Here is a 17,188-nt window from a genome sequence, read left to right on the forward strand (position 1 = left end):
CTTTACTATAGTGGTCTTGATAACGGGTACCGGTTCTCAAAAAGGGATTAGAGTCCGAGGACTCGGTTCTTTTCTTATCGAACAACCGGGAAAACCGGTTTCGAGTATCATCCCTAGCAGTCGGTCTTTAGAGTTTTGACGGCAGGTACGGTGCGAGAGTATGTTGAAATGAAAAAGTGCTTCTCGCCTTCCTGTCGGTCATTTTTTCTTAATAATGATTTCGCAGCAGCCAGCATCATCTCACAAGACCCTCGGGCGCCCGAGAATGTCAAATCAAGTGACAAACGTGACGTCTTAGTGAAGATTGATGATCGCAAATGTATAGGTTTATTTTATTAATTATTATTGGCGATCGACCGGTAGTTCACGATCAACGTAATGGGCACCCCTGTTTTAGAGCATATACGTTTAATTCGGAAGATAAGTTTAGCAAAAAAAGCACATCGTGTGGACAAAATGCAAAAACAATCACTGTGATATATTGTACATTTCTAAAAATACCCACATTGATGTGTTCATGGCCCCAAGATTAAGTGTGGTATTAATGTACAATTATCAGCTGAGGACATTCAGTGGGGCTGCAGCATCCTTTCTTTAGCCTGCATGTAGACCATGTCTTCACATTTTAGACACGTTATTTTGACACCAACAGCACGATACTTCAAAATACAGTCATGTGGAGGGAAATAGGTCGGAGACAGAAATGTTCACCATCATTCAAAGATGAATACATTTATAAAGTGACGTACACACACTGCACGTCATCTTCACCGTGTGTGGAAGTGAAATTAAAAATACTGTCATGTTAAAGACACAATGCTACATTCTAAGTCCTCTAAAAAGCACATCTTTATGGTCACGTGGTGGAAGAAAGCAAACACGTCCTTAAGGAAGGAAGGAAATGAGAAGGAAGGAAATGGCTTTAGTCACATCTGATACAGAGAATTCCAGAACAGGAATGTATAGAATGAAACGAAAGGCTGCTTTTCTACCGTCACGGCAGTAGCCGATGTGGATTTCAGAATTCGTAAGAAATAATCCATAAAAAAAAAAAAAAAAATCACATCACAGAGCAAACATACAGTAAACCTGTAATAATGCCTATATACCGTATTTTTCGGAGTATAAGTCGCACCGGAGTATATGTCACACCTGCCGAAAATGCATAATAAAGAAGGAAAAAAACATATATAAGTCGCACTATGAAAAAAATTGCGACTTATAGTCCGAAAAATACAGTAATGCACATATTCTACTTTGTGTAAACAGAAGGTTTGTCATGGCAACTTGCCAGTTGTATTCGGGCAAAAATGGTCCAAAATGAACACACTGAAGACCAACAGTGACTTTCCCAATTTCCCCTGAACATTAGAAGCTAATAAATTACATTCTGCGTGATACTTTTTTTACATGCTACCTATATATTCACAAAATGAACTTTAGATTCACTGGGTATACTTTACTGACAAAATATCGGGATTTAAAAAAAAATCAATTACCGTATAGACGAGGGCTGCGAATCTTTGGGTGTCCCACGATTCGATTCAATATCGATTTTTTTTCAATTCAACGCGATTCTCGATTCAAAAACGATTTTTTCCCCGATTCAAAAGGATTCTCTATTCATTCAATACATAGGATTTCAGCAGGATCTACCCCAGTCTGCTGACATGCAAGCAGAGTAGTAGATTTTTGTAAAAAGCTTTTATAATTGTAAAGGACAATGTTTTATCCACTGATTGCAATAATGTAAATTTGTTTTAACTATTAAATGAACCAAAAATATGACTTATTTTATCATTGTGAAAATATTGGACACTGTGTGTTGTCAAGCTTATGAGATGCGATGCAAGTGTAAGCCGCTGTGACACTATTGTTCTTTTTATTTTTCTATAAATGTCTAATGATAATGTCAATGAGGGATTTTTAATCACTGCAATGTTGAAATTGTAACTAATATTGATACTGTTGTTGATAATATTCATTTTTGTTTCACTACTTTTGGTTTGTTCTGTGTCGTGTATGTGTCTCCTCTCAATTGCTCTGTTTATTGCAGTTCTGAGTGTTGCTGTGTGGGGTTTGGTTTGGGAATTGGATTGCATTGTTATGGTATTGCTGTGTATTGTTTTGTTGGATTGATTAATTAAAAAAAATAAAAATAAATACATTTTTAAATAAAAAAATTAAAACGATTTTTTAAAATTGAGAATCGATTCTGAATCGCACAACGTGAGAATCGCGATTCGAATTCGAATCAATTTTCTCTCACACCCCTAGTATAGACCCTGAATATAAAATGAACTGACGTTTTTAAGACAATTCCTGCATGGGGAAACATTTTTTTCAGACAAATACCGTATTGACCTGAATATAAGACAACACTGAAAAGCAGACAACTTCTCTTTTTGCTGTTTTGGGGAAAACATTTTTTTAAGAAGCAAAAAAAAAAAAGACAATGCGCATTTTTTGATTTTATTTTAATTACGTTTTCCGTATCAGATAAATTCATATTGTCGGACTGCAATAAAAAAGTAGGGGTGTCCAGATCTGTCATAGATGTCTCATATTGACTTGATTTCAGCAAAAAACAAGCATCGGACGAAATCGGCTTGCTAAAATCTCCGAAATAAACTTCGATATAAGCAGGGCTTTTACTTGTGCAGTTACCCTTTAAATATCGTCCAATAAGAACACAAGTGTTATCTGTGCTTGTACATTATCTTAGTTTTTTTTATTAAAGGTAAACACGGTAAACATGGCTGTACACAAGCGAGCTGCTTATCTTATGTCCGATAGTAAACTCTTTGTTTCACCTTGAAGGCGCCATACTGTCTGCTAGGAGTATAATATACTCCCTTTCTGGGCTGTTTTCGATCTACATAAGCTGACTCTTTTTGTTTGAATTTAGGCCTAATCTTGCTGATGCTATTGTTGCGTTGTAAGGGCTGGTCTCCTAAAGCTTTAGTAAAACTTGGCCAAGTGCTATTCTGTCTTGGTGGTTCTTCTTACTCAACATATATGTCATGCAAAATAACTTGGGATGGACCAGTGTGTTTTATTCCCTGAGAGGAAGACTGGTCGCGCGCAACAATTGCGATTCAGAAAAGTTTTTACGCATTATACATGTGTGCCGCCGGTTCAACACATCACGCACAGGTCCGAGCGTGATAACATTAATGCTTAGAAAACGATCGCCTCCATGGTAAAAACCTCATATGCATGCAAAATCCTCATATAAACAAAGCGATCTGCACCAATTTTCAGTTGCACACGCAGTCTTAGTCGATCACACACCACACGCTATTTTATTTTTTGCGCACACTTTTTAGCGTGAAGTGTATCAATTAACTAATATTATGTTCTACAAACCCTGTTTCCATGAGTTGGGAAATTGTGTTAAGATGTAAATATAAACGGAATACAATGATTTGCAAATCCTTTTCAACCCATATTCAATTGAATGCACTACAAAGACAAGATATTTGATGTTCAAACTCATAAACTTAATTTTTTTTTTGCAAATAATAATTAACTTAGAATTTCATGGCTACAACACGTGCCAAAGTAGTTGGGAAAGGGCATGTTCACCACTGTGTTACATGGCCTTTCCTTTTAACAACACTCAGTAAACGTTTGGGAACTGAGGAGACACATTTTTTAAGCTTCTCAGGTGGAATTCTTTCCCATTCTTGCTTGATGTACAGCTTAAGTTGTTCAACAGTCCGGGGGTCTCCGTTGTGGTATTTTAGGCTTCATAATGCACCACACATTTTCAATGGGAAACAGGTCTGGACTACAGGCAGGCCAGTATAGTACCCGCACTCTTTTACTATGAAGCCACGTTGATGTAACACGTGGCTTGGTATTGTCTTGCTGAAATAAGCAGGGGCGTCCATGGTAACGTTGCTTGGATGGCAACATATGTTGCTCCAAAACCTGTATGTACCTTTCAGCATTAATGGCGCCTTCACAGATGTGTAAGTTACCCATGTCTTGGGCACTAATACACCCCCATACCATCACAGATGCTGGCTTTTAAACTTTGCGCCTATAACAATCCGGATGGTTCTTTTCCTCTTTGGTCCAGAGGACACGACGGCCACAGTTTCCAAAATCAATTTGAAATGTGGACTCGTCAGACCACAGAACACTTTTCCACTTTGTATCAGTCCATCTTAGATGAGCTCAGGCCCAGCGAAGCAGACAGCGTTTCTGGGTGTTGTTGATAAACGGTTTTCGCCTTGCAAAGGAGAGTTTTAACTTGCACTTACATATGTAGCGACCAACTGTAGTTACTGACAGTGGGTTTCTGAAGTGTTCCTGAGCCCATGTGGTGATATCCTTTACACACTGATGTCGCTTGTTGATGCAGTACAGCCTGAGGAATCTAAGGTCACGGGCTTAGCTGCTTACGTGCAGTGATTTCTCCAGATTCTCTGAACCCTTTGATGATATTATGGACCGTAGATGGTGAAATCCCTAAATTCCTTGCAATAGCTGGTTGAGAAAGGTTTTTCTTAAACTGTTCAACAATTTGCTCACGCATTTGTTGACAAAGTGGTGACCCTCGCCCCATCCTTGTTTGTGAATGACTGAGCATTTCATGGAATCTACTTTTATACCCAATCATGGCACCCACCTGTTCCCAATTTGCCCGTTCACCTGTGGGATGTTCCAAATAAGTGTTTGATGAGCATTCCTCAACTTTATCAGTATTTATTGCCACCTTTCCCAACTTCTTTGTCACGTGTTGCTGGCATCAAATTCTAAAGTTAATGATTATTTGCAGAAAAAAAAACGTTTATCAGTTTGAACATCAAATATGTTGTCTTTGTAGCATATTCAACTGAATATGGGTTGAAAATGATTTGCAAATCATTGTATTCCGTTTATATTTACATCTAACGCAATTTTCCAACTCATATGGAAACGGGGTTTGTACATATGGTGAATGTTTATATTCATGTTGGAGAAAGCATACCACCAAGTTTAAGTAAACAGTGGTATTTCAATTTGAGCACATGATAAAATAAGGCACCTTAGTTGGACATTCGCATGTGGACTGGAATTAGCTCTCTCACGAGAAGGAGCAATAAAACCAGGCTTCGGAATGCAAAAGTTATAGCTCTATCCTGGCGGAGAGATTCCATGTTCATCTTAAACGTCAAACCAACAAGTTATGGTATACATCTGTTGTTTTCCAGTCACTACACATGAACATCTCCTGACATGGTCAGGTTGTGCTGTCCTGACTTAGCACACACCCAGACAGAGAAAGAAGGAATATATAACTGATGGTTTGGCTTCTCCAGTTCAGGAGTCCTTCATTTTTTGACCTAGGTTCCTCCGGGTACTTCAGACCTGTTTAATGACGCTTGCTTGTAATAAAGCAACTTTTGGTTCAGTAAAGCGTCTCCAACGTCTCTTTTGATCCAGACGCACTGCCGTGTCACCGGACAAGGACGACAAGACCAGAAATATACTTCAAGCGCATGGATTTTGGATGTTAGTAAATCAGGCCCAAAGTCATCAAAGCAGGAGCGTATTAGAAAGTATCCACTAACAAACCAATATGGGTATAGTATCGGAAGTGAAACATTTGTATTGGGACACCCCTACTACCATATTTGTTAGTTGTTCAATTTTATATCCCTGTTGTTTGTTAACTTGCCAACAATTTTACACTCTTTAGAGTGACAGGACGGAAAGATCTGGTTCTTGGGAGAATAGGTCACTTGGTGCAATCTGTTGGTTTAAATCGGGGGTCAGCAACCTGCGGCTCTCGAGCTCTCTTTAGCACCACCCTAGTGGCTCCCTGGAGCATTTTTAAAAAAGGAGTGAAAATGGAAAAAGATGGGGACTTTTTTTTTTGTTTTTGTTTTTTTGTTTTAGTATGTTTTTTGTTTGAGGACAAACATGACACACACCTTCCCAATTGTTAGAAAGCCCACTGTTGAATATGTTTGTGTGTATGCTTCCCTGATGAGAGTATTTGGTGAACATCGTTTTGTCCTACTAATTTCGGCGGTTCTTGAACTCACCATAGTGTGGACGCAACAGTTTGTTTACGTGTAAAATCTTCCACTCCTACTTTGTCTCATTTTGTCCACCAAAACGTTCATGCTGTGCGTGAATGCACAAAGGTGAGCTTTGTTGATGTTATTGACTTGTGTGGAGTGCTAATCAGGCTATTTAGGCTAGCTGTATGAACATATTGCATCATCATGCCTCATTAGTAGGTATATTTCAGCTCATTTAATTTCCTTTAATTTAATCCTCTTTGGATATAATTTAGTTTTGCATGTCTCATGACACATTATCTGTATGTAATATTGGCTGCATTTCTGAATTTTTTTGCCTGATTTGTTTGTGCGCCATGTTGTTCCAGACCACAGCAAATTATACCTAGCTTGCCAAAGATTGTAACAAATCTACTAAAAGAAGACAGCCTGCCGTTTCCTTTAACTTGGACACACACATCTATACCTTTGGCCATTAAAAGCCAGTAATTTCCAGGAGTTATCTCACCTTCTGAGTAGCCTCTGATTTACTAATGGTTTCTAATGTTGTAAAAATGTGTAGAATAAATGATACATTTCAACATTTCTGTCAATGAAGATTTGCTTCAGCCTGCGACACATAGTCATTTTCATAGTAGGCTATTATAGCTAATATAGACACTTACGTCATGTGTTGCCTTCATTATAAGACTTATATACAGCTTTTCATTTTTTGCGGCTCCAGACAGATTAGTTTTTTGTATTTTTGGTCCAATATGGCTCTTTCAACGTTTTGGGTTGCCGACCCCTGGTATAAATGTATGATTATCTAGACTCCGAATGGAAGATGGTTTGTCTTTATCAGACTTTTTTCAAGAAAAAAAATACACTCTTATGTTCTGGTCAATAGTGTAATTAGTCAATTACAAATGTTACCAGTAGCAAATGTTATCAGTTTGTCTGAGGGTTCTGATGTGGGATCTGAGCCGAGGATGTCGTTGTGGCTTGTGCAGCCCTTTGAGACACTCGTGATTTAGGGCTATATAAATAGACTTTGATTGATTGATTGATTCTTTTCCCCAGTCCACAAAGCAAGGTCTATTCAGACATCCTTTGATGAATTTGGTGTGGAAGATATTGACGCCATCAGACACCTGTAAGCTAGGCCCTTTCATCTACTATACATAACCTTCGACTTTATCACAAAAACACTCTTTAAGAAAGTCCTTCTCAATATTTTAGCGCACACCTAACATATTTTGTTCAAATAAATAAAGCAGAACAAAGGCTTAATGTATCACACATCCATCCATCCGTTGTGTCCTTCCAGGCACAGCACAAATACACAACAGCAAACAATGCTGATAAATGGCAGTGGTGTTCAGTTCTGCTTGTGATGCTACTTTTACTGACAACAGCCAGTCAGTTTTTTTTCAGATGCTAATTCCAATTTTAGCAGCGGTCATCCTCATCTGTGTCACTCACCCATTCACCAGTGTTGGCCGGGAAACCCTGCGCTAAGTTCTTCTGGAAATGCCCATTCGGGACCTGCCAGGAGTGTCTCAGCTGAGGGGCGGAGCTAATAGCGTTGGCCCGACCCAAACTGGTAGCCACGGCGGTCTCGAACGTCAGGGTATCCTGTTGCTTCTCGCCCGCCTGGCCGCCCCTCAGGTCCTCATGGAATGGAAGATATGGCTCAGATATGTAACGATGGGGAGAAGGATGACTCGGATTGGACGAGGACGACTCCTTCAGGGGGCCTTGTGGGACCCGGTGGGGGCTTGGTCCTGCAGAGGGGGGCGCCGGCGTGCTGGAGGGTTGATCCTGGCACACCAAGGGGGAGTAAGATATGTGTGGACGGGGGCGGGAGGGGGTTTGTGGAAGCTGACGCCGGTTACGAGGGGTATTGGACTCCGGAGCTGAATGGGCAGGACTGCCTGTGGTGTTGAACTGGACACATAGAATAGACAATAGAAATATTTTTTTTTCATTCTAAAAATAAAATATAATATTATTATTAGACTGGAATCAGATAAAGTCACACTTGGGTTGCTAACCCGACTCATAAAGTCCCGGTCCTCTGTTGACGTTGACATATGTGGTTGATCACTTTTCTCAACATAAAATTTCATTTGTATGAAAAACTGTTCCGTATGTTTGGATGGGTTGTACAAACCCCGTTTCCATATGAGTTGGGAAATTGTGTTAGATGTAAATATAAACGACCAACTGTAGTTACTGACAGTGGGTTTCTGAAGTGTTCCTGAGCCCATGTGGTGATATCCTTTACACACTGATGTCACTTGTTGATGCGTATAGAACTGGGACACTACTGACCATTGGATCCCCTCAACAGTGTACAAAACGTTCTATTTGTCGGCGCATTTAACATTCAATAAACCCGCTTCAGCAATTAAAACATATCTTACGTGGTACTGTCAAAATTTAAATAATTGTATAAAACAAATGAAACATGGAAAAATTAAGAAATTTGAACTCACAATTTGAAGTAGTAGTTGGTCGTAGTCGGTTGATTCATTTGAAAGTCGCCGGCAAACCATTTCAACGCCGGCATAGCTTCTGGTGTCGGCCGACCTCGTCTCACAAAATCTAGTTTCTCTTAAATATCCTTCTTGAAAATGGCCTTGCAGATATATATCTGCCACCTAATCAACATGTTGCTCTCCTTCTTTGTGAGTACCGGTGAGTTTTCTGTGGCTTTCTATGGCTCGTATGGCTCCAGTGCCACTTTCTGTTTTCGCAACTTTTGATTGGATACTCACTTGGGACTCCCAAGTGAGTATCCAATCACAGTGTAAGGCCAGCTAGAAGGCCTTACTGACAACAACTCGTGATCTGTTTGGCTATGGCAATTATCTATCAGATTTGGTACGGCATGGCAACAAAAGCTAGCTGAATTCTGATTGGATACAAACTAAAACTAAAAACAACAGCACTAGAAGGAGCATAACATGACATGAAGAGAATATGAACACTTTTAGATATTTAGGGAAAGTAAATAAAAAAACTACTTTTATCTTTAATGATGATCATGATTTCTGGTTATAGGCCAGCAGAGAAGGCCTTGCTGGGCCTGACGGCACACCACTGGTAAATATGGAGTAAATGATAAATGTGTTCTCAGTTCTCTGTGAAGCACTTTGAGTGTATAGAAAAGCACTATATTAATATCATCCATTATTATCTTTATTATTACACCACCATAAATTAGCAGGAGAGTTGGTGATGTCTACGGTTATATTTGTAAGCTGCCTGATCCAGCCCCTGGTTCAGTTCCACCCAGGGATTGAACCAGGGTTCTCCGAATAAGAGTCGAGAGCGCAAGGCCACACCAAAATCCAAAGTTGTCAACTTGATGTCCAGCGCAAGCTTTTACGGCGTTAGAGAGTGAGCTTTTCCCAGTCGTGTGCCGTCAGGGCCAGGAAGGACTTCTCTGCTGGCTTAACATAACCAGAAATCATGATCATAATTAAAGATAAAAGTAGTTTTAAGTAATTTACTTTCCCTAAATATCGAAAAGTATTCACATTCTCTTCATGTCATATTATGCTCCTGCCGGTGCTGTTATTTTTAGGTTAGAGTTTTTATCCAATCAGAATTCAGCTAGATTATGTTGCCATGCTGTACCAAATCTGCCCGGGGCCTTCAGAATCAACAATGCAGGCGATTAGACAGTTGGGATAGCCAATCAGATCACAGTACCACATAAGATATGTTTTAATTGCTGATGCAGGTTTATTGATTTTTAAATGCGCCAGAAAATAACTCGTTTTGTACACTGTTGAGGTGGTTCAATGAACAGCAGTGCGTAAATGTGTTCCTGTATAGTATTTCTTCAGCAATGGTCATGTGGTGACATAAATTATGGTATTTTGAGAGGTAATCATTGAAGTCGGACATCACTGAAGGCCTAGGTGGGAAACGCACGGCCCGCCACTGGCTTCTCCAATGTACACACTGGCACATTTGCAATGGATGACCTGTGTTGCATATTCCCTCATTGCTGCCAAAACAAAAAAGAACGAGGAATATGTGTGTCGTAAAATTACATATAAAGCGCCCTGCCATTTTTTATTCCATTAAAATTTGACAAAACTATTTCGATTCACACAATATAACAGGACAAACTGCAGCCTTTGGAAGCTCAATATGATTCCATTTTTTCAACAGATCGCTGGCAGCCTTAGGCGGAAATCTTAAATAAATGCAAGCAATGATTGGTTTTGGTTTGGATTTCAGCTCTGCCGATAACGACTTATGTCATCGTCAGTCAGCTCGTCGAAATAAGCGTGCACTCATTTGCTATGTCACCTGTATCATAAACTTGTCACATTTACCAATCAGTGTCAATCAACTTGTTGCTCTGACCTGTCTCTGCAAAGAGCGAGTGTGTCCTTCTTTAGGCGAAAGGGAGCGTCTCCTTTCGCATGACGGGTCTCGGCTGCACTCTTCAGAGTTGCAGCGGGACACGTCTGGAGACAGCAGGTGGCGGCGTTCTTTGGAGCGCCCTCGCTCATGACTGCTTTGATTGGTTCTTAGGCCTAGAAGAGAAGTCCAATCATGCAGTTTAAGCATACAAACAAAACGCAAACTGATTACTGTATACAGTCGTCCCTCGCTACATCCTGCTTCAAATCTCGTGGCCTCACAACATGGGTGTCAAACTCTGGCCCGCGGGCCAAATTTGGCCCTTGAGGCGATATCAAATTAACACTAGAGCTGGCCCACCGATTATATTCAGCGGCGGTGCCGCGGTAACACCGCATTCACCGCTAATTCTCATACTTGCCAACCCTCCCGGGAGACTCTCAAATTTCAGTGCCCCTCCCAAAAATCGTCACGTCCGCTTTTCACCCAGTCCAGCGAATGCTGGCCAGTCACATAATATGTGCAGCTTCAGCACGCACACACGCGTGAATGCTCAGCATACTTGGCCAACAGCGATACAGGCTACACTGACGGTGCCCATATAAATAACTTTAACACTGTTAGAAATATGCGCCACAATGTGAATCCACACCAAACAAGAATGACAAACACATTTCGGGAGAACATCCGCACCGTAACACAACATAAACACAACAAAACAAATACCCAGAATCCCATGCAGCCCTAACTCTTCCGGGCTGCAATATACACCCCGGCCCCCACATCCCCGCCCACCTCAACCGATGCACGGCTGCATGGGATTCTGGGTATTTGTTTTGTTGTGTTTATGTTGTGTTACGGTGCGGATGTTCTCCCGAAATATGTTTGTCATTCTTGTTTGGTGTGGATTCACTGTGTGGCGCATATTTCTAACAGTGTTAAAGTTATTTATACGGGCACCGTCAGTGTAACCTGTATCACTGTTGGCCAAGTATACATTGCATTTACGTGTGTGTGCGTACTGAAGTCGCAAATTTTTTTGTGATCGGTCCGACACGTTGTTGGAATGGATGAAAAGCAGACGGACGACAGCTCGTGGAGGACGATAAATGCAGTGCCTTTAAAGCACGCCCCCAAGACTGTGGTCCGGGTGGACTACGAGGTATAAGGACTGATGAACAACTAAGTTCGATAATGAAGGTTGTCTCAGCTCAAAGCCTGAGCCCCGACATTAATGAACTAGCATCCAAGATAGGTATCTGGCTTGGGCACATCAGATTAGATCAGTGTGTTGCAAACTGAGGAGTTTAAAGTCCTGAATGGTTGGTTTATTCATTGTAATTGTATTTTCTAATTTATTAGCCTGTGGAAAAAGTGAATGTTGATATTTACCTCAGAAGGTTGCAAATACAAAAGAGGCATTTAATTTTTAATTGTAAATTAAATTGTATTTGATATGCCATTGATATTTTTTAATTATTATTATTATTATTTGAAACTCAATTTTGCATGTCACTATAAAGTTATATAAGCCTTGCTTGTTCAATATTCAATGCAAAACTTGTTTGGGTCGCTATTAAAAGGTTAATTTGTTCAACTTTGGCCCGCGGCTTTGTTCAGTTTTAAATTTTGGCCCACTCTGTATTTCAGTTTGACACCCCTGCCTCACAACATCGAATAATTTTGATTATTTTACTTTTGTAAAGCATATTCTACATGTTTTTGGCATAAATTAAGTAATAAAATTAAGTTTTACTGTCATGATCCGTGCAGCCCTAAGTTTGTTTTAGTTGCCATGGGTGCAAATTAGTATCACCCTGCCTCTGATTAGTGTCCGGGATGCTCACCTGCTGCCGGGCACTAATCAGAGGCTTCTTTGTTTGTTATACGCAACAGTTACGCGACTTGTAGTTTTTTGCACTCTACTATTCCTCGCTGTTCACCCTTGGTGATGATTTGATTTGTTTGTTCCACGCTGGTTTAGCGTCTGAGTTTTGTTTTGTGTTTTTGTCCTGCGTTTAATATTAAAAGTCATCCTACCTGCACGCTGCTCCAACTTATTTTCTGCATCGGAGGGAACACGACCAGCGCAGCCATGCACCCAAGACGTAACATTTTACTATAGCTATTACAGTGCAGTATTTGTCTTATTTTCTAATAACCTATTTTTCGGACTATAAAACACATTTAAAATCCTTTCATTTTCTCAAAAATCAACTCTGCGCCTTATAACCCGGTGCGCCTGATGTATGTACACTACAGGCTATATGTTTGAACACACATTTTCTCATTCAATGGGTTTTCTTTATTTTAGATTGTCACTGAAGGCATCAAAACTATGAATGAACACATGTGGAGCTATGTACTTAACAAAAAAAGGTAAAATAACTGAACACATGTTTTATACTCTAGTTTCTTCAAAATAGCCACCCTTTTCTCTGATTACTGCTTTGCGTACTCTTGGCATTCTTTCGATGAGCTTCAAGCACACCTGTGAAGTGAAAACCATTTCAGGTGACTACCTCTTGAAGCTCATCAAGAGAATGCCAAGAGTGTGCAAAGCAGTAATCAGAGCAAAGGGTGGCTATTTTGAAGAAACTAGAATAGTGGGTAAAATGAGTGTAAATGTGACTATATGAGTGTTAATTCATGTTTAGAGGACTCTAATAATGTTAAAACACGTATTTAGAAGGTTGTAAAGAGTTTTTTTTAAATTCTCGAACAATATCTAATTAATCGTTAATCCAACTGAAATCTGTTTATCGCGGTCATGTCAGGACCCTTTTACCGGTAATAAACGAGGGGCGCCTGTATATTTGTTGGGTGGTGTGTGCTCAAAATGAAAAACCTCTGTAACTCTTCTGATGAAGCATGTACGTGCTGTCAGGGCTGACTCTCTCCAGGGAATGTTGTTCTTGCCATAGGCGGTTCACACACTGGTCTCCGATAGTGGAAAAGGAGCGTTTCATGAGCTTTCTGTCTGCTGACATTCCAGGCTGTTAAAAAAAATGCTCAAAGGTTAAAAGTCACCATCATTTAGGTAAAGAGAGGTGTGCACCCTGGACTGGTCACCACTCAATCATAAAGACACATATAGACAAACAATTCACACTCACATTTACACCAATGTACAAAACCCAAAACCAGTGAAGTTGGCACGTTGTGTAAATCGTAAATAAAAACAGAATACAATGATTTGCAAATCCTTTTCAACTTATATTCAATTGAATAGACTGCAAAGACAAGATATTTAATGTTCAAACTGAGATACTTAATTTGTTTTTGCAAATAATCATTAACTTAGAATTTAATGGCAGCAACACATTGCAAAAAAGTTGGCACAGGGGCATTTTTACCACTGTGTTACATGACCTTTCCTTTTAACAACACTCAGTAAACGTTTGGGAACTGAGAAGACCAATTTTTGAAGCTTTTCAGGTGGAATTCTTTCCCATTCTTGCTTGATGTACAGCTTAACTTGTTCAACAGTGCGGGGTCTCCGTTGTCGTATTTCATGCTTCATATTGCGCCACACATTTTCAATGGGAGACAGGTCTGGACTACAGGCAGGCCAGTCTAGTACCCGCACTCTTTTACTATGAAGCCACGCTGTTGTAACACCTGCAGAATGTGGCTTGGCATTGTCTTCCTGAAATAAGCAGGGGCGTCCATTAAAAACACATTGCTTGGATGGCAACATATGTTGCTCCAAAAGCTGTATGTACCTTTAAGCATTAATGGAACCTTCACAGATGTGTAAGTTACCCATGCCTTGGGCACTGATACACCCCCATACCATCACAGATGCTGGCTTTTGAACTTTGCGTCTAAAACAGTCCGGATGGTTATTTTTCTCTTTGGTCCTGAGGACACGACATCCACAGTTTTCAAAAACAGAACACTTTTCCACTTTGCATCAGTCCATCTTAGATGAGCTCGGGACCAGCAAAGCTGGCGGCTTTTCTGGGTGTTGTTGATAAATGGGTTTCGCTTTGCATAGTAGAGTTTTCACTTGCACTTACAGATGTAGCGACGAACTGTAGTTACTGACAGTGGTTTTCTGAAGTGTTCTTCAGCCCATGTGGTGATATCCTTTACAAACTTATGTCGGTTTTTGATGCAGTAGCGCCTATGGGATTCAAGGTCACGGGCATTCAATGTTACGTTTATTGATTTCTCCAGATTCTCTGAATCTTTTGATGATATTACGAACCGTAGATGGTGAAATCCCTAAATTCCTTGCAATAGCTCGTTGAGAAATGTTGTTCTTAAACAGTTTGACAATTTGCTCACGCATTTGTTCACAAAGTGGTGACCCTCGCGCCATCCTTGTTTGTGAATGACTGAGCATTTCACAGAAGCTGCTTTTATACCCAATCATGGCACCCACCTGTTCACAATTAGCCTGTTGACCCGTGGGATGTTCCAAATAAGTGTTTGATTAGCATTCCTCAACTTTTTTTTGTCTTTTTTACCTCTTGTGCCAGCTTTTTTGAAACATGTTGCAGGCATCCAATTCCAAATGAGCTAATATTTGCAAAAAATAAAGTTTACCAGTTTGAACGTTAAGTATCTTGTCTTTGCAGTGTATTCAATTGAATATAGGTTGAAAAGGATTTGCAAATCATTGTATTCTGTTTTTATTTACCATTTACACAATGTGCCAACTTCACTGGTTTTGGGTTTTGTTCAATTTAAAGTCTGCAGAAAGCCTAACTTGCATGTTTTTGGACAGTGGGGGGAAAACAGGGGAGTTAGAGTAATAAGTGCGGGCAAAACATGCAAACTCCCTAAGAGCCAAAAGCCAAACCCCCCCTAAGACTATCAATCTTTCTTACCTGAGGTTCCATAGCCAGTCTGGGCATAGAGGACGCTCTGATGGAAGACGTGTGTTGAGGTGATTTGGCGGCTGTTGGGTCCGGCTTAGACTGCTGCTTCACTTGGTTATACTCCATTACGTCAGGCACCTATACAAATATACAATCTTGTAAGTAATACCATCAAGTGCTATGCTGTCTTTGGTTATGTAAGCTTGTTTTGTCGTTGCTTTATGTGGGGCATAGAGTAGGAAGTAGAAGTCCTGTTCTTTTGGGACATCATTGCTCTTTGAAAAAAAAAACCTTCTTGTAGAGATTCTTTATAGCAGACCTGGGCAGAATACATGTGGCCCATTAAGATTTTCAATCCGACCCGCCGGACGTTCTACATAATTTTTTTAGTCCTTTAACATATAAACTGTAGCCGCCATTATGATGTGCAGTGCTGTTTTTAAATTAACGTAAGTCTTGAACTATAGAAAATATTTCATTGGTTGAAATCTGCGCTTTTGAGTGATTTACGAGTTATTACGGTAATCTACGTCACAGCAACTCAGACGAGGAACATAGCAGACTTGGCGGGGTTTGTTTTCAGACAGCCAGCTCAAAACGCATGCGGATGTGTTCTAACTGAATGTTATGATAGGCCAGATCTTGGCAAATTAAGGCCCGGGGGGCCACATGCGGCCCATTAAGCTTTTCAATCTGGCCCGCCGGACATTCCCCCCCAAATTTTTTTAGATCTTTAAGATGGAAACTGTAGCTGCCATTATGATGTGCAGGGATGTTTTCAAATGACCGTAAGTCTTGAACTATACAAAAGTATTAAATCCCACTCTTTCTGTGTGGAGTTTGCATGTTCTCCCCGTGACTGCGTGGGTTCCCTCCGGGTACTCCGGCTTCCTCCCACCTCCAAAAAACATGCACCTGGGGATAGGTTGATTGGCAACACTAAATTGGCCCTAGTGTGTGAATGTGAGTGTGAATGTTGTCTGTCTATCTGTGTTGGCCAGACCTGGGCATTCTGTGGCCCCCGGGCCACATTGGCCCTTTGTACGTCACTGTCCGGTCCGCGTGAGGCCAATCATAAATTACAAAATCAATTTTAAAAAGTATCTATCTCGAGTGTGCAATACAACGGTGCTGCTTTTGTTTTGAAAAGCGTTATTTGTATTACTTCCGTGTGGACGTATGCTCGTGCGCGATTGTGAGTGAATGGGAACAGCGGCAATCACAAATTACAAAATACATTTAAAAAAACATCTATGTCGTGCGTGCAATACAACTGTGCTGCTTTTATTTTGAAAAGTGTTATTTATGGGCGTATGTCCGTGTGTAACCTGTGAGTGAAGGTGCACAGCGACAAGTGATGCCCGGTTATCCCCGAGACGCTAAAAAAAGAAAAGTTGATGACGAATGGCGTGTTTTCAACAAGAGATGGACTGCCAAGTATTTCTTTACAGAAATTAAAGGTAAAGCCGTGTGCTTAATTTGTGGTACACAGGTTGCTGTGTTTAAAGAATATAGTGTAACGACCTGCTGAAGTTGATGTTGTGTTCTTGAGTTGCGGAAATGAGTAGTGAGGATAGACGTGCATGTGGAAGGAACAAGATAAGTTGAGCTGTGTTAGTAAAAGTTTAAAAAGAGCGGCAGACTTGGTGTGCACTTCTTCTGGACGTTACAATTGGTGTCAGAAGTAAAACTTTGCGCATACTGCGCTGCTTGTGTGCTCAGCCAGCTACGTCATTGGGAGGTACGTGCCACGATGTTTCCTGGCGACTTTGTCAAGATTGAAAGGGGAGGGAAGGACATTGAGTGGGGACTTAAGGTCCCGGCAGCGACTGCAGATGTCTGTGTGAATCCTGGACGTGAGGAGCTCGTCGCAAAGAGAGAGAGAGAGGGAGGAAGGAGAGAGGCAGCGTCTACAGGTGCAGCGCACGCTGCTTGGCATGGGGGAATTCCGCCCTCAATGAAGACTCCCAG

At 40.7% G+C, this 17,188-nt stretch overlaps 1 protein-coding gene across 1 annotated transcript in view; it reads right to left on the reverse strand.

Moving 5' to 3' along the window:
• Positions 1-4,897: 4,897 nt before the first annotated feature.
• The window catches only part of cacna1ea (calcium channel, voltage-dependent, R type, alpha 1E subunit a), a 239,795-nt gene continuing 227,504 nt past the window's right edge, over positions 4,898-17,188 (reverse strand). The window contains exons 44-47 of the mRNA XM_061977792.2: positions 15,227-15,355; positions 13,237-13,384; positions 10,389-10,561; positions 4,898-7,949 (exon numbers count right to left, since the gene is read on the reverse strand). Coding sequence (XP_061833776.2) covers positions 7,452-7,949; positions 10,389-10,561; positions 13,237-13,384; positions 15,227-15,355 — 948 coding nt within the window. The 3' untranslated portion in view covers positions 4,898-7,451. The remainder of the gene's footprint in view (positions 7,950-10,388; positions 10,562-13,236; positions 13,385-15,226; positions 15,356-17,188) is intronic.

Source organism: Nerophis lumbriciformis, linkage group LG18, assembly GCF_033978685.3.
Source record: "Nerophis lumbriciformis linkage group LG18, RoL_Nlum_v2.1, whole genome shotgun sequence".
Classification (NCBI taxonomy): Eukaryota; Metazoa; Chordata; class Actinopteri; order Syngnathiformes; family Syngnathidae; genus Nerophis; species Nerophis lumbriciformis.